The sequence below is a fragment of the Carcharhinus amblyrhynchos genome, chromosome 23, assembly GCF_965287045.1.
Source record: "Carcharhinus amblyrhynchos chromosome 23, sCarAmb.v2.hapA, whole genome shotgun sequence".
Classification (NCBI taxonomy): Eukaryota; Metazoa; Chordata; class Chondrichthyes; order Carcharhiniformes; family Carcharhinidae; genus Carcharhinus; species Carcharhinus amblyrhynchos.
This window is the reverse complement of record NC_137346.1, coordinates 10,497,535-10,514,546: the sequence shown is the minus strand read 5'-3', so window position 1 is coordinate 10,514,546 and position 17,012 is coordinate 10,497,535. Positions and strand designations below refer to the sequence as shown.

Genomic DNA, 17,012 nt, shown 5'->3' with positions numbered 1-17,012 from the left:
CAGGTTGCTGATAAGAACACCCTTGCTCTTAGGAGCACCCTGAAATGTGTTTACCTGGGCCTGTACGCTAATCCTGAGTAAGTTCTGCCCTGCTGTGGCATGTTCTTATATGCAAATCTGAGCAGATGATGAATTTTATGTTTTATAGGCACAAGGAAAAGCTTTGACCACTTGATATCAGATAGCAAAGCACCAAAGAGACAGGAGATAGAATCGGGGATTACTACTCCACCCAAGATGAGGCGAGTGGCAGAGCATGATTTTGAGATGGGTAAGCAGAAACATTATCATTTTATTTCTAAGCTATTTGTGATCTCTGCCTCAGACAGAGCTTAATACTGGGCCAATTGCTGTTTTGTAACATGTAACTACCCAAAGGGCAAGCTTTAAAGAGCCTTGTGTTTAATTCTTTCTGTACAAAGCATGTTCCAACTTGCAAAGCATTGTGTTTTTGCAACCCATTGCCTCATACCTTAGTGGTATTTGACAATGGGTCACTTGCCATATTGTACTTTCACTGTCAGAATCAAACACTCCCCAAATTCAATTTTGGAAAGTACAGTAATACTTCCTCAACTCCGTCTTTCAGGCTACATCACAGTGACACTTGCCAGTTCGTATAGTTTTTACTCATTTACCCTCATTTCCTGAAAATCCTTGCGTGAGAGTTCCATCAAACCTAAGATCTTGACTCATTTGCAATAGATAAGGTTATGTGAGACATTCTGAAACTGCATTCTTATTTATATTGTCCTAAATATGACCTATTTTGATTTTTCAATCTTTCCATTTATTTCATTTCAGATCATTTATGTTAACCTTGGGCATGGGGTAAATGTCTGCTTTCTTGCATCTTTGTAGAAACTTGATGTCTGTGTCAATATGTGCAATCTTCTTGGAGATGCTCTCCACTTGAAGCAAGCAGTTTGCGGTGTCGTTGGTAGCCCATCTCCACATCATCCTTGGGCACATCAGATAATGGACCCAGTTCACCTGACCTCATTCATTCCCAGTGATGAGTTGATTCAATATTTGTTTCCCCTCTTTTCAATTTAGAAACACAACGGATATCTTCACAGCAGCACCCCCACCTGCGGAAAGTCTCCGTGTCTGAATCAAACGTGCTTCTAGATGAAGAGGTCCTCACTGACCCCAAGATCCAAGCTCTGCTGCTTACTGTGCTTGTATGTATAGCTTCCATTTGATTTATTGTCACATGTACTGGGATACAGTGAAAAGCATTGTTTCTTGTGCGTGGTACAGACAAAATATACCGCTCATCAAGTACATAGGGGAAAAGGATAGGATGCAGAATCTAGTTTGCAGTTACAGATAGGGTGAAGCGAAAGATCAGCTTAATATAAGATAGGGCTGATCAAAAGTCTGATGACAGTAAAGAAGAAGCTGTTCTTGAGTCTGTTGGTACGCGTTTTCAGACTTTCATATCTTTTTCATGATGGGAGAAGGTGGAAGAGGGTATGTCCGGGATGCATGAGATCCTTGATTATGCTGGCTGCTGTTCCAAGGCAGTGGCAAGTGTCGATGGAGTCAACGGATGAGAGGCCGGTTTGCGTGATAGATTGGGCTACATTTACGACACTTTAACAACAGATGTCTTTTTTTAATGTATTGTCTGGACTGTGTGCCCATTTCGTATCTTCTGCTCTGAATTTTAGCAGATTATAATTTGAGTAATTAAACCTTGCAAGAAATTATTTTCTTGGTGCACTGCCTGATAAGTAAAACAAGTAAATTCAGTCTTGTTGGAGTTCATTACTAATGCTATATCCCATTATGTTTTAAGGTGCATTCAGTTACCTTTGAGGCATTTTGTTGCTTGTGCGGGCACCAACTGAAAGATGCACATGAGTAGTGAGGGTGGGGCTGGAGGGAGAATTTAATCCTCCCCTACCACATTCCAAATGTAATTTTCCTCTTCCCTTCCTGTGGGAGAAGCCTACTTTCCACTTAATGCACTGTCTAAGAAATTGCAGCAAAAAAGGAGGCCATTCAGTCTATTGGGTGTGAACTCATCAACTGAAGCTATCTACATTTGTCCCAGTTGCCTGCCCTTAATCATATTCTTTCAAGTTGGTTTTCGAATACTTATCCAGTTCACTTTAAAATGACGTTGAGCCTGCATCAATACCCAATTGAAATAAATGATTCCCCCTTTCAATAACCCTCAGTGTATGAAAATCCTTCTAACATTTCCTGTTGTTCTAGTGACAGTGCTGTTGCTTTCAAATTTTCATCATCATGAAAGTCTCAGAACTGCTGCTCCGGTTTGCAACACAAGTCATTGTGCCTGCCCCAGCTTCTTGTTTAAAAAAAAATCCCTCCAGTGCAGAAGGAGGCCATTCGGCCCATCAGGCCTGCGCCGACAACAATCCCACCCAGGCCCTAAGCCCATAACCCTATGTATTTACCCAGCTAGTCCCCCTGATACTAAGGGGCAATCTCCCATGGCCAATCCATCTAACCCACACATCTTGGGACTGTGGGCAGAAACAGGAGCACCCGGAGGCAACCCACACAGTAATGGGAGAAAGTGCAAACTCCACACAGACCGTGATTCGAGGCCAGAATTGAACTCAGGTCCCTGGCGCTGTGAGGCAGCAGTGCTAACCACTGTGCCATCGTGTTGCTCTAAATAGGTGTAGGCCATTCAGCTCTTTGAGCCTGTCCCACTCTCATTCCTACCATTATCTTGCAGTTGTGTATATGCCGCATGTGTGAAATCTACCTCTCCACTCACCTGATGAAGGAGCAGTGCTCTGAAAGCTCATGATTCCAAATAAACCTGCTGGACTTTAACCTGGTGTTGAGAGACTTCATACTGTGCCCATTATTTAATGCTAGCCTACGGCTGAATTCTGTCCACCTGCATTAGTTCCATATTCCTTAATACCCTTGGCTACCAAAAATATTGTGATCTCAGATTTAAAATTATTAATTCAACTAGCATCTACGACTTATAGAAGAGCGTTTAACACTTTTTAACACTCTTACTATCTGTTGTATAAGTATTTCCTAAATTCGGTCTCCTGAAGAGCCTAGACTCTTCACCCTGTTAATTTCTTTCAAAATAGTAAAACGTTGCTCAGTCCCAGTTTAACCTTCCATAATCCAGGCAATGGCAAGCTGCCTTTACGTAATCTCTCCTCAGAATTTAATCCTTTAACTCCTGGTAACTTTCTGGTGAATCTGGGTTGAACTCCATCCAAGGCTGATGTCAGCCACGGTGCCCAGAACTGCGCACAGTGCCTCACATAGTCTAATCAGGACTTTCGTATCCCCTCAGCAAACTTGCCTTGATTTTAAGGTTTAACCCTCTAGAGATGAAGGTTAACATTTCATTCCCCTCTTTTCTTTGTGCCTGACCTCAATTCATAATTTGTGAACATGGCTCTCGGATGGAGACCAATCAACCTGTCATATTCATTCCCCATAGCCCTCTCAGTATAATTATCTAGTTTCTTTTTGAAAACCATGATTGAATCTGCCTGCACCACCCTCTCAGGCAACGTCTTCCAGACCCCAACCACTGGCTGCATTGTAAGATTTTTCACATGTCACTGGTTTTTCTGCCAATTACCTTAAATTGATGTCGACTGGTCTATACTGTTGATCCTGCCAAGCCAGCTGTGTGGCCATTGAACGATTGCAACCTTTGAGTACAATCATCATGGATGTTGGATCAATGTTGTCTATGATATGGAGCGGGATTTTACAGCCTTGTTCATCCCGAAACTGTAAAATCCTGTCCCAGGTCAATGGATCTTCCCATTGTCCACTCCAGTTCCTGTGGCAGGTGGGATGGTAGAATTCTGGCGATGGTTTGTGAGCGGAACTGAGTGTTGCTGAAGTCCTTGCTGGTTCTTCCCTTTAGTTTGTGCAACTAGATTTGATTTTTGGTACATTTAGCTTCCCAGGCTTAAAAGACTGGAGGATTTGGCCAATTTGATATTCGGTTGATAAAGTTTGAAAAGCTGAAGTATTCGCCTTAAATCGCTGTCCTCTGCTTCTTGACTCCACCTCCAATGGGGACATTTCCTCCCTTTTTTGATGATGAACCCTCACATTTTGAACACTTCTGTCACATCTCCTCTCGATCTCTTCTCTAAGGAGAACAACCTCAGCTTTTTTAGTCTATCCTCGTAACTGAAGTGTCTCTTCCTGGAACCATTCCTGTAAATTTTTTCTGCACCCTTTCCAAAGTTTTCATATCCTTCCTAAAGCACAGTGCTGAGAATTGGACACAATACTTCACTCGAGGTAGAACCGAAAGTTCTATAAAGGTTCATTGTAACTCGTTTGCTTTTGTGCGCTCGGTCTCTATTTATAAAGGCTTGGCATCCTATATATTTCTTAACTACAATCTTCTTTTTCGTCATGAGGGGTCTCACTTCTGCAGAGGGAGGGTTTTGCATTAGTACGAGGGCAGACATTTCAAATTGGAATGCGTTGTGAAGAAAATCTGTTGCCATTCCTGTGCACATGTTCACATGAGCTGGGTTGATGATGACTAGTGAGTTTAGAGGTGCTATAAGTTTCATTACAGTGACTCGGTACAGCAAAACATAGTCAAAGCTGTTGTATTGGGATTCTGATCCAGTCATATGGATATTATGCATATCACCACCCAGTGGTTTATTTTGGGACTGCTTCATTCTCGATATCTCTTAACAACTTTCGTGTTATTTTTAAATCTGAAATATATGAAAATTCATTATAATTTTGTATTCTTTTCAAAGGCCACATTGGTGAAACACACTACAGATGAGTTTGATCAACGGATCTTGTATGAGTATTTAGCTGAAGCCAGTGTCGTCTTCCCTAAGGTCTTTCCAGTTGTGTAAGTTCCTCCTCTGATTACCTCATGATCTCAATTCGATTGTTGACCCAGTTGAAATGAGCATTATAGTTTCTTGCTGTGCCTGTTCGTAACAAACCATTAGATCATGGGATTCTAGCTTCTCACCTCAGTGAGATATTGGCCTCAGGAACTGGCTCAGAAAGTTAGCTGTTAGGGTGCCAGGTCAAAAACCCAAGGTTTCATCTGAAGCCAGACTAGACCCCAACAGTTTTTATTTTAACATAAATGTAAGGAAAAGATGTTTTGCCTCAGAAGTAATTCCACTGACAAATTAAAGATTTTATCAAAACAAGCTTTATTCATAACATCGTTTAGACATAATGAAATAACAAAATGAAATAGTTTAACTATTGAATAATCTTTAAACATAAAAAGAAACACCTCTTCTAACTTATCAGCATTCAATTCCAATTGAGTAATATTTCTCTGATAGACTTAAACCCCTCTTTAAAAGTTATTAGCAACTCCAGACATACTTGCTTTGACTTGGGTTAAGAGCTTTGGAGCTTCCAGAGAGATTTTGTAGAGACAGAGCTGTTTGTAGGCTTCTTTCTTTAAACAGCCTTCTCCAGCAACTGAACTCAAAGCTGTTTTTCTCAGCTACAAACGTAGCTCTTCCCATTTCTAGTATCAATAACCATATGACCCTGTAAACCTAACTCAACTTTCCATTGCTTTAATGAAGAAAACACCCCAAGGGTCCTTTTCTTTGGTAAACAAAAGCTCGTTAAGCCTTCTGCTCAATAAACACCTACATGGCTAAAATGAATAATCATCCTGCTTTCCAGCATCTGTTGTATTCTTTCCAAATAAATTGACTGACTGTAAAAAAACGCTGCATCTTAAAACAGCCCTCTTCAAACATAAACTATATTAATAACATAGTATTATCACATGGTACAGTTGAGTTTAAGTATAATGATGGTCTTTATCTTTCGGGTGAAACTACACCTTTAATATACTGGTAAATCATTCTGCTTTGGGTAGAAGTTGATCTATAGCAAGTGTTCTTGTTAATGCTCCTTTTAGAACATTAGAAGAATGGTTTGCTTTCCACATAAATAATCTAACAGGGACAGCATGCATTTGGATTTTGCCCCGTCTCAGTGTAGAATTATTGTAGAACCTTTACACCTGGGTGTTGTGTCAGCCCTTGAACCTAGCTCTCACCCTGCACCTTCATTGCTGCTTTTTGTTTGCTGTTTTGCATTCGCTCATTACGGCAGTGACAAAATCCTTGCAGTATTGTTTGACATGGAGAGATTGTGATGAAACAGAGCGCTTGAATTTTCACAAGGAAACTTCATGAAATGAAAGGTTTAGTAATTTAAAAGATTGTTGCATATTTTTGACTCGGTTAATGGATCTCATTCTGTGTTTTCTCTGTGAAACCTAGGCACAATTTACTGGACTCGAAAATTAATACCTTGCTGTCGCTGTGCCAAGATCCCAACCTGTTAAATCCAATCCATGGGATCGTGCAGAGTGTGGTATACCATGAGGAGTCCCCACCACAGTACCAGCCATCATATTTACAAAGTAAGTGTGCTTGCTTCGGTTTTGAATGGGAATATTTTGCTTTAACAGAGATGCAAAAGAGAGAGGTCTGGGTGCAATTAGGCAACACACTGGGCCAGATGTTTCTATCAATAATCAGTGAGGATAGTGACAGTTGCTGTTATTTATGCATGAATGGTACAGGAACTTCAGGCAAGCAAGTTATTAATAAGAAACGCACAGTTGGTGGATTTTGAGCTCTCAGTTCTAACAACTTTGTCGGAAGAATATTTTCAACTATAGGCTACAGATACAAGACAAACTAGTGGCCAAGATTGATGTCCTGTTACAGCAAACCATGATCCAATGGCATCTTACCACAAGGATCTGGAACCAGACCCGGCCCTGTCTCAACTGAGAATGATCACATCTCCATTCATTGTAAGGGTCTTATTGCGAGTTGGACTGTGGACCCGTAAAACCAAATTGATCCAAATTCAGTACAACCTGGTACGAGTTTGTCAATTCTGTTCTGAGCAGGAATTGGAGCTCTGAAAAAGCCTGATGCAGGAAGTTGTTCCACTACCGTGGGCGGCACGGTGGCACAGTGATCAGCACAGCTGTTTCACAACGCCAGGGACCCAGGTTCAATTCCCGGCTTGGGTCACTGTCTGTGTGGAGTTTGCACATTCTTCCCATGTCTGCGTGGGTTTCTTCCGGGTGCTCCGGTTTCCTCCCACATTCTGAAAGAAGTGTTAGTTAGGTGCATTGATCCAAACAGGCATCGGAGTGTGGCAACTAGGGGAATTTCACAGTAACTTTATTGCATTGTTAATTACTTGTGACTAACAAATAAACTTTACTTTTTAACTTTGTGGGCTTCCAGTGCAACCACTAGGGAGCTTAGCAGTGAAACAGGGTTTGGGAGCATACTGCACCATCTTTGCAAGAGTATCTTAAGCTACAAACTTGTAACAATCTTGTGTAGACCAAATCATAGCTACAGATTTCAAAACCCTTCAGAAATGCAGGAATCGAGCCCAGTGAACTGCAGAAAATGAATCTTTTTTGTGCAGGTTTTATTTATTTATTAATGTTTGTCACGTTTGTTGCAAATTGGCAAGTGATTAGTCAACCCAAATGTAATTTCATGCCACAGAAATGATTTGATGTTTTCACAGTGTAATTCACTTTATTGCTTGAAGTTAATCTGAATCAGAAGGAACATTATTGTGATTCCTTGAGGTTAATGAAGCGAGTACTCTAATCCATGATGCACTTTAATTCTCAAGTTGTCTTTGAAATTTTTCAGGCTTTGATTGTAGTTTTCTTGTCTTTTTCCAAACCCCAAATTTCAGGTTTTGGTTTCAATGGACTTTGGAGATTTGCCGGGTCATTTTCCAAGGTGAGACTGAAATCATTTTGAGCCATTTTGTGTTATCTAATTTACATTGAATTATGCATCGTGTTTAAACTGAAATGTGAGACTTGACAATTTAATACTCCTGCCTATTCACTTCAGTATTATAGGGTGGCATGGCGACACGGTGGAACTGCTGCTTCAAAGCGCCCCAGACCCGGGTTCAATTCTGGCTTCGGGGGACTGCGTAGAATTTGCATGTTCTCCCCATGTCTGCGTGGGTTTCCACTGGGTGCTCCAGTTTCCTCCCACACTCCAAAGATATGCCAGTTAGATGGTTTGGCCATGCTAAATTGCCTCTTAATCCCCCTGACATTAGTAGGGGTTTTACAGGGATAAGGTCTGTATGGGATTGTTATCAGTGCAGGCTCAATGGGCTGAATGGCCTCCTTCTGCACCATAGGGATTCTATGATTCTATTCAATGATTTTCAGTGCAGTTGGAATGGTTTTAAATGAAATGTGACGAAAAGGATATTTAGCACCAATTAATAAAAGCAAATTACTGTGGATGCTGGAATCTGAAACTAAAAGAGAAAATGTTGGAAAATCTTAGCAGTTCAGGCAGCATCTGTAAGGAGAGAAAAGAGCTGATGTTTCGAGTCCAGATGATCCTTTGGCAAAGCTTTGAAAGCTTCGAAATGTCAGCTGTTTTCTCTCCTTAAAGATGTTGCCAGACCTCCTGAGATTTTCCAACATTTTCTCTTTTGGTCTCACAAATTAATGTTTTGTTGACAGATTTCCATTTTAGATATCGTCTCTCATTATCTTGATGTCCCAAACTGCCTGGCAGCCAGTGAAATACTTTTGCAGCATTTGTAACGTAAGAACCACAAAAGCCAGTTTGCATGTAGCAAGTTTCCACATACGGCAATGCAATAATGACCAGATAATCTAGTTTGTAAAGAATATGTCAGTTAACATCATGTTGTGAATATGATTGGATTTGTGCTGTAGTGTCTCTAGTCAGTATGCTTTCCTGGGGTCAGGTGGCTGTGTACGGACTGGTTCCAAATCACACTCCCTACTTCCTCCCCATTTACTGGAGCTGTTTCAGTATGTTTGCCTGTTGGAGACATCGCCTGATCAGCCTAGAGTCAAGGAAACATGATGTAATGGAAATTTCAGTTTCATTTTAAAACTCAATGTTTTTAATCTTGTCATTTCCCCTCAATATACAATGGAGGAATTGTCCTGAGGAAACAATACTATCCCTGTAGACTTTCCCTCCATCCTTTAAACCTTATGTTTGAGCTTCTTTGAATATATGAGCCTTGGAATGTCATTTGCACCCTTCTTGGAACATTTAACTTGCAAATCATTTCTAAAATCTTCATCCTCTTGGACAGCAAACTCAGATCCCAGACTACGCAGAGCTGATAGTGAAGTTCCTGGATGCGTTGATAGACACATATTTGCCTGGAATAGATGAAGAATCTGCTGAGGAATCTCTGCGCACACCAACCTCTCCCTACCCACCTCCTGTCCAAAGTCAGCTTAGCATTACTGCCAACCTAAACCTCTCCAATTCTATGACCTCACTGGCAACCACTCAGCATACCCCAGGTGAGTGATGGTTCCCTCTGTTCATCTGAACATGCTTTGAATTGATCCCCTGCCTTCTGGCACATCAATAATCAGGCTTTGTTTTTCAATAACACCAATTGCATCAGCAGACTTTTCACAACTTCCAGTGGTGGTCCTTTGTACGTATCTCCACTCCTTTAAGATTTGCACCCTTGCTGCTTTGAAACTGGTATATGCAGCGGGGAGAATATACACTATGGGTCCACTGAATACGTTAAAATCTCTTTTTTTTTTAATTTTTATTCCAACCTTAAAGTTACAAAGCCAATGCTTAGAGTGGACCAGGCAAACTAAAATCCATTCCTTGCTTGCTCCAAAAACAAAATTCAAAATCCAATTGATTCCAATTCATGGTCCACTCAAGAGAGACAAATAAGATCCAAGGTGGCAAGATGAGGCATTGCCCCTGACTTGGGCTTGATTTGACACTTGATCTTAGCTAAAAGGCCAAGAAGTGAATATACTGAAAACTTTATATTGATTTTGATGTAAATGTTTTTGTTTTTGCTGGCTGGTGGTTGTTGTGTTCTGTTTACACACTGTTTTAAATACCATCACTTTTTCTGTTTTGATAGATTTTTAACCAATGGTGAAATTCAAATGCCAGTATGTATAAAACTCTCTTCCTCTTGACACCTAATTAACCCTCCTTACTCAGCACAACTGAAGTGTTGTGACAAGATGCCCCATTAGTTCTAAATTGTCCATCACAATCGCTAAACTAGTTCTGTATGTGGGCACAGGTTGGGGCTACTTTCAAAATGGAGGGTCATTTTGAGTATCAAACTTCAGCTGGAATGGTTGAGAGTCATGCTCTGAACTTGGCAAAGCTAGGGAGCAGAGATTCAGCCCAAGATAGATTCCGAAGTGATTTACCCATGGCAGCACCTCTCCCGAATTTTGCAACTTTTTAAGATTAAATTTAAGCTAATATTTGATTTTTGTCAGCATATTTTCATTTTGCATTGTATTTAATTTTTAATGTGTTAACCTCTTCCTTTTTGATTATGCATGCACTGAATTTTTCTCTTGTTTTGCTTTGTTTCTGTCTCTCGTCTCCTCAGCGCTTGTGCTGCTGTCAATGACCAGAGTGTAGACAATCACCAACAATGCCCCGCTTGAGGCCCTCTGGTGGAAATAACTGGTACAGGTGAAAACTATAGTGCAGGCAATCTGTAATGCCCTCAGTGGCCTATAGTTTCTAATTAGCAAAAATTATTGATCATTAGAGTATGCTTCAGTTTAGTATGGATTTATGGTCGACTGTATTTTTGTTTTCTAGATGTAGATCTACTGTTACATTATCTCACAAACAAATTGGGCCTCATTGTAATCAACATCCCAACCCAAGCTCCCATCCACTAAGTCCATATCTCTCTCAGCATCTGTTTTTGCAATAGCTTTGATAGGTTTTGGCCCCAGGTAAGCAATATTGAAGGCCCTTTTGAAGTTGTATCTATTTACGAAAGTCTGGTTTCACAATGAGTAAGCCAATACCTGGTGAGGTAAATAGTAGAAAATAGTAGGTTTAATTTCCAATTTTGTGCTGAGTTAGTTTACTCACCTCATAGCTGATCTATTCACCAGCACTGGTTTGACAGGGAAGTGGAAGCAGATTCGATTGTAATTTTGGAAATCTAAACTTCAGGGGGTTGAATTACAAGGCTATAGAACAAGAATAGGGGATTGGGTTTAATTAGGTCAGTGTGATAGGCTAAATGACCTTCTGCGATATTGTTCTACGATGTGATACTCTCAGAACTCAAGTTTGAAAAAATCCAGGGCACCTTTCTGCAACCGAGTGGACCCTGTTGGAAACATGCCCAGCTAAGGAGCAAATTATCTCTATACAATCGGTGCTCAAATAACCATTGATGTTCATTGTCACCTGGTAAAGTAAGGCAGAAGATTGTGGGGTGGGAAAGGGGCATCATTTATTTCTGAGTAAACAACATTGGGGTAACACAAACTGGCTGAGACCACAGGACTGCAGCATAGTTGCCACTGGTCCCATAAGGATTTCCACCGCTGTTTAGATAGTCTACATTGAGCAACATGGCTTTAAGTTGCTGGTCGCAGACCATCTGCATATAGGCAGAGTGAAACTTGTGGCATTGTGTGCCAGAATCAGAAGGATGTTAGGATGCCATTAGTAGTGCCCTGCACTTTGAGAAACTGTAATGCGAAAGAAATGACCAGTTGCATTCAACTTATTGCTAGTATCTTGTGGCAAACATGATCAATGTTTTTGCCTTCGCATCAGAATGCTTATAGCCATAAATGGATTAATTATGAGATGAATTCTTTTTGTTTCCCTTGTGTCTTATTCGGTAAAGATACCAGACTGTTTAGTAAGGTACCAAGCAACATGGCTAAACTGTTCATTTTACTCCATAACATTATCCACCCTTATTGGTAACCCCTGCTGTTAATAGCTTCTGTTTTTTTGTTACCTTCAAGCTCAATTTTTCTCAATGTTGTCCTTGCCAGCCTCTGTGTAAATATTGTACCCTGATCCAAGCTTAGTTTATAATTGGAATGATGTAGCACAAAGGAAACCAATCAACCCATCACACACCTGAAAGTTATCCCATTAATACCCCCTCGTGCTCTGCAGGACTGAGTATACAGGAAGCAATAATGGGGACTTATGAGAATGATACTTCAATAATCGTGGTGATTTCAATCATTATATAGATCAGATGAAACAGACTGACAAAAGTAGTCTGGATGATGAGTTCATAGTGTTTTTGGAACAGTTTCTTAGAACAGTACGTTCCAGTGTCAACCAAGGAACAGGCTATTTTAGACCTAGTAATATGCAATGAAACAGGGCCACATTGTAATGTCGCCTTTGGGCAATAGTGATCATAATATGATAGCATTTCCATTCAGTTTGAAGATAAGATTGTGGGTCTAAAACTAGTGTCTTAATGATAAATAAAAACAATCACAAGAGCAAGAAGACAGAGTTTGAAGTGAATTGGGCAAGTAGGTTAAAAGAAAGTGTAGAAATATTTAGGGATATTTGAAAAGAATGTAGCATCCATTGGCCAACTAAAGAAGTTAAGAAGAGTTTCACATCGAAAGAAAAAATGTGCAGTATGCCAAGCCAAGTGACAGATAGATTGGACAGATTTTAGAACCCCAAAAAAAAGTGCGAGAAATTAGGATACAAATGGAAGTTATTTAGCAACATAAAAGCAGATTGTCAGAGTGTCTACAAATTAAAATAAGAGTAACTAAAGTGAGCGTTGGCCCTTTGGAAGTGAAACCTAGGAAGTAAGAAAATGTTGGAAGTATTGAACAGGGATTTTGTGACTGTCTCCACTATGGGTCCACTGATTCCTTGAATGAAGAGCTTGTTGTATAAGGAACAGTTGAGGACTTTGGGTCTGTATCAACAAGTTTAGAAGGATGAGAGGGGGAATCTTATTGAAACTTAGAGAATACTGCAAGGCCTGGGTAAAGTGGACGTGGAGAGGATGTTTCCATAAGAACATAAGAAATGGGAGCAGGAGTAGGCCATCTAGCCCTTCGAGCCTGCCCCGCCATTCAATAAGATCATGGCTGATCTGTCGTGGCTCAGTTCCACATTCCCGCCCTCTCCCCATAACCCTTAATCCCCTCGCTTATCAAAAACCCATCAACCCGCGTCTTAAAAACATTTAGCGAGGCAGCCTCCACCACCTCAACGGGCAGAGAATTCCAGAGATTCACCACCCTTTGAGTGAAGAAGTTCCTCCTCAACTCTGTTCTAAACCGCCCCCCCTTTATCTTGAGGCTGTGCCCCCTAGTCCTACTGTCCTTTCTGAGCGGGAAGAGTCTCTCCACCTCTATCCTATCCATCCCATTCATCACCTTATATGTCTCAATGAGATCTCCCCTCATTCTTCTAAACTCTAACGAGTACAAGCCTAGTTTATTCAGCCTCTCCTCATAGCTCAAGCCCCTCAACTCCGGTATCAGCCTAGTAAACCTCCTCTGCACTCCCTCCAAGGCCAAAATATCCTTGCGTAAGTACGGCGACCAAAACTGCACACAGTACTCCAGCTGCGGCCTCACCAATGCCCTATACAGCCGCAGCAAGACCTCCCTACTTTTATATTCAATCCCCCTCGCTATGAAGACCAGCATCCCATTCGCCTTCCTGACCACCTGCTGCACCTGCAAGCTGGGTTTTTGTGACTCATGCACAAGGACCCCGAGGTCCCTCTGCACCATCGCCTGCTGCAGTTTTTCGCCACGTAAGAAATAGTCCTTCCTACCATTATTCCTACCAAAGTGGACCACCTCGCACTTGCCAACATTAAATTCCATTTGCCATTTCCTGGCCCATTCGCCCAGCCTATCTAGATCCTTCTGCAGACTCTCCACACCCTCCGCGCAATTTGCCGTTCCCCCAATCTTGGTGTCATCAGCAAATTTCGACACCATACACTCGGTTCCCTCCTCCAGATCATCTGTATAAATGGTAAATAGCTGAGGCCCCAGCACCGACCCCTGGGGCACTCCACTAGTCACCAACCGCCAATCTGAATAGCACCCATTAACCCCCACTCTCTGCCTCGTATTTGACAGCCAATCCTCTATCCACGCTAACACCCTACCCCCAACTCCATGCCCCCTTACCTTCTGCAATAACCTCTTGAGGTACCTTGTCAAACGCCTTCTGAAAATCAAGAAAGACCACATCCACCGGCTCTCCTCTATCCACCGCCCTAGACACATCCTCATAGAACTCCAATAAATTTGTCAGACACGACTTCCTCTTAACGAAACCATGCTGCGTCTGCTCTCTCAAGCAATTCCCCTCAAGATGTCTCGCTATTTCCTCCTTGATGACGGATTCTAACATTTTACCTACAACAGACGTTAAACTAACCGGCCTATAATTCCCTGCCTTTTGCCTGGCACCCTTCTTAAACAACGGCGTAACATTAGCCGCTTTCCAATCTTCCAGCACTTCCCTGGAATCCAACGACGTCTGGAAAATAACCACCAAGGCATCCACTATCACCTCTGCCATTTCCACTAGTAGGAAAAACTAGAACAGAGGGCGTATCCTCAGGCTAAAGAGACAATCCTTTAAAACAGAGATGGGGAGGAATTTCTTGGGCCAGAGAGTGGTGAATCTGTGGAACTCTTTGCTGCAGAAAGCTGTGGAGGCCAAGTCATTGTGAGTCTTTAAGACAGAGTTGGGTTCTTGATTAAGAAGGAGATCAGGGGTTATGGGGAAAAGGCAGGAGAATGGGGATGAGAAAAAAATCAGCCGTGATTGAATGACAGAGCACACTCAATGGGCCAAGTGGCCTAATTCTGCTCCTGTGTTTTATGGTCTTATGATGGGTGACACAAAAAAAATTCCAAGAATAGCTCAAAATCAAGAGGCAGAAGGGAGGGAGGAACTTAAAGTAATCACTAGGAAAATTATTAGATCTAAAAGCTGATGACCCCACCCCCCGGACCTGATGGTCTCATCCTAGGGTCTTAAAAGAAGTGGCTTTTAATCTTATTTTGAATTACAAATTTTAATTTTTCACCCTCAAGTATTTATCCAGTTCTGTTTGGAAAGTTCTTGAGAATCTGCTTCCATCACCCTTTTAGGGAGTGTATTCAGAATGGTTACGTGTTTACCAAATCTTGCACAGTGGTCAACATTGCTGCCTCACAGCACCAGGGACCTGGGTTCCATTCCAGCCTCGGGTCACTGTCTGTGTGGAGTCTGCACATTCTGCCCACATCTGCATGGGTTTCCTCCAGATGCTCCACTTTCCTCCCATAGTCCATAGATACGCAGGTTAGATAAATTGGCCATGCTAAATTGACCCTAGTGTCAGGGGGATTAGCAGGGTAAATATGTGGGGTTATGGGAATAGGGCCTGGATGGGATTGTGGCCGGTGCGGACTCGATGGGCAGAATGGCCTCCTTCTGCACTGTAGGGATTCTATGATATTGAAGAAAGCCCTCTCCTTCAGGGGCATCGCCTACTGACCACATTACTGCAGTAGGTAAAACAACAAATTTTTTTTTAGAAACATTAGAAACCCTACAGTACAGAACGAGGCCATTTGGTCTATCGAGTCTGCACTGACCACAATCCCACCCAGGCCCTGCCCCCATATCTGTACATATTTTACCCACTAATCCTCTAACCTATGTATCTACGGTCAATTTTAGCATGGCCAATCAACCTAACCTGCACATCTTTAGACTGTGGGAGGAAACAGGAGCACCCGGAGAGAACCCACACAAATGTTGCATGTTTAATGTAATAAAACATGCCAACGCACTTCACAGGAGCATTATAAAACACCCCAAGGCACACACACAGCTATTAGGTTAGATGTTTGGTCAAAGAGATTGCAAAAGATGAGAATGCAGGTGATTGGAGAAGATAAATGCAATGTTAGTGTTTATTGCAAGACCAGTGGAATATCAAAGTCAGTAAGTTTTACTGCAGCTCTACAAGGGCGTTGGTGAGACTACATCTGGAATATGGTGTACAATTTTGGTTTCCTTGTTTGAAAATATATATAAACTGTGTTAGAAGCAGTACAGAGAAGGTTTACTTGGCTCATTCCTGGTATGAAGGGCTTATCCCATGAAGAAAGGTTGATTGGGTTGGCCCCATACCCATCAGTGTTTAGAAGATTGCGAGGTGATCTTATTGGACTGTACAAGTTCCTGAAGGGACATTATAGACTGAATAATGGGAGGGAGATTAGAACTAGGAGTCTCCCCTTTAAGACAGAGATAAGGAAAACTTTTTCTCTCAGGGTCATTAGTCTGAGGAATTCATGTCCCAGAAAACAATGGAGGCTGGGTCACTGAATCTATTCAAGGCCAAGTTTGCCATATATCTGATAGACAAGGGAGTCGGGGGTTATTGAGGGGGGCAGACAGGAAAAGAGTTCAGGCCATAACCAGGTCAGTTATGGTCTTACTGAATAATGGAGCAGGCTCGAAAGGCTGAATGGTGTATTCCTCCCAGGCCCTGTGTTCCTATGCTAGGTTTTAAGAAGTATCCTAAATGAGGAAAGCAGGTGGAGGTTTGGCAGGGTGACCAGCCGTCCTGGATTTTATGGGAATGCCCCATATTTTAGATGGGTGTCCTGCCCCCACTTGAAGACCCCCCCCCCCCCCCCCCCCCCGCCATCAAATTGTCCCCCATGCCAAAATGTCCCTTTCTTCTCCCTTGAAAATTGGTCACCCTGGGAGCGGAGTGGTGTCGGGAGAGAATTCCAGAGCTTAATTAAAATCGGGGATGCTCATGAGCTGGAACCGAAAAAAGTGCGGATGTCTTGGAGAACTGTGGGTTTGGAAGGATTGTAAGAAAGAATGAGAATTTTGGCCAGGGACCATTGTAGGTCAGTGAGTATAGGGGTGATGGCCAAACAGGACTCAGTACAAGCTTGACCACGAGCAGCGGGTTTTTGGATGATCTCAAGTTGACAGAAGGTCAAACGTAGTAGACCAGCCGGGAGTGTGTAGTCCAATCTTGTGATAACAGAAATGAATGAGGTAGTAACTTTAGAGAGTCGGCCTTAAGAAGAATTGACTTAATTTTCAGTGGGAGTTTCTCGCCAGATGTTGATGCTCGGCTAGCCACAATTTAAATCCTTAATG

General features: G+C 42.0%; 1 protein-coding gene across 16 annotated transcripts in view; it reads left to right on the top strand.

The window, feature by feature from the left end:
• Positions 1-17,012, top strand: part of LOC145357267 (neurofibromin) — a 324,662-nt gene that overhangs the window by 302,716 nt on the left and 4,934 nt on the right. For 14 of the 16 annotated variants that reach the window (XM_080210466.1, XM_080210464.1, XM_080210465.1 and 11 more), the window contains 6 exons: positions 149-271; positions 1,057-1,184; positions 4,758-4,858; positions 6,276-6,418; positions 7,735-7,781; positions 9,145-9,361. In XM_080210466.1, the coding sequence (XP_080066592.1) occupies positions 149-271; positions 1,057-1,184; positions 4,758-4,858; positions 6,276-6,418; positions 7,735-7,781; positions 9,145-9,361 (759 nt within the window). Of the gene's footprint in view, positions 1-148; positions 272-1,056; positions 1,185-4,757; positions 4,859-6,275; positions 6,419-7,734; positions 7,782-9,144; positions 9,362-10,446; positions 12,903-17,012 lie in introns of those variants that run through there. The other 2 variants (XR_013889280.1, XM_080210462.1) reach the window with 2 other exon arrangements.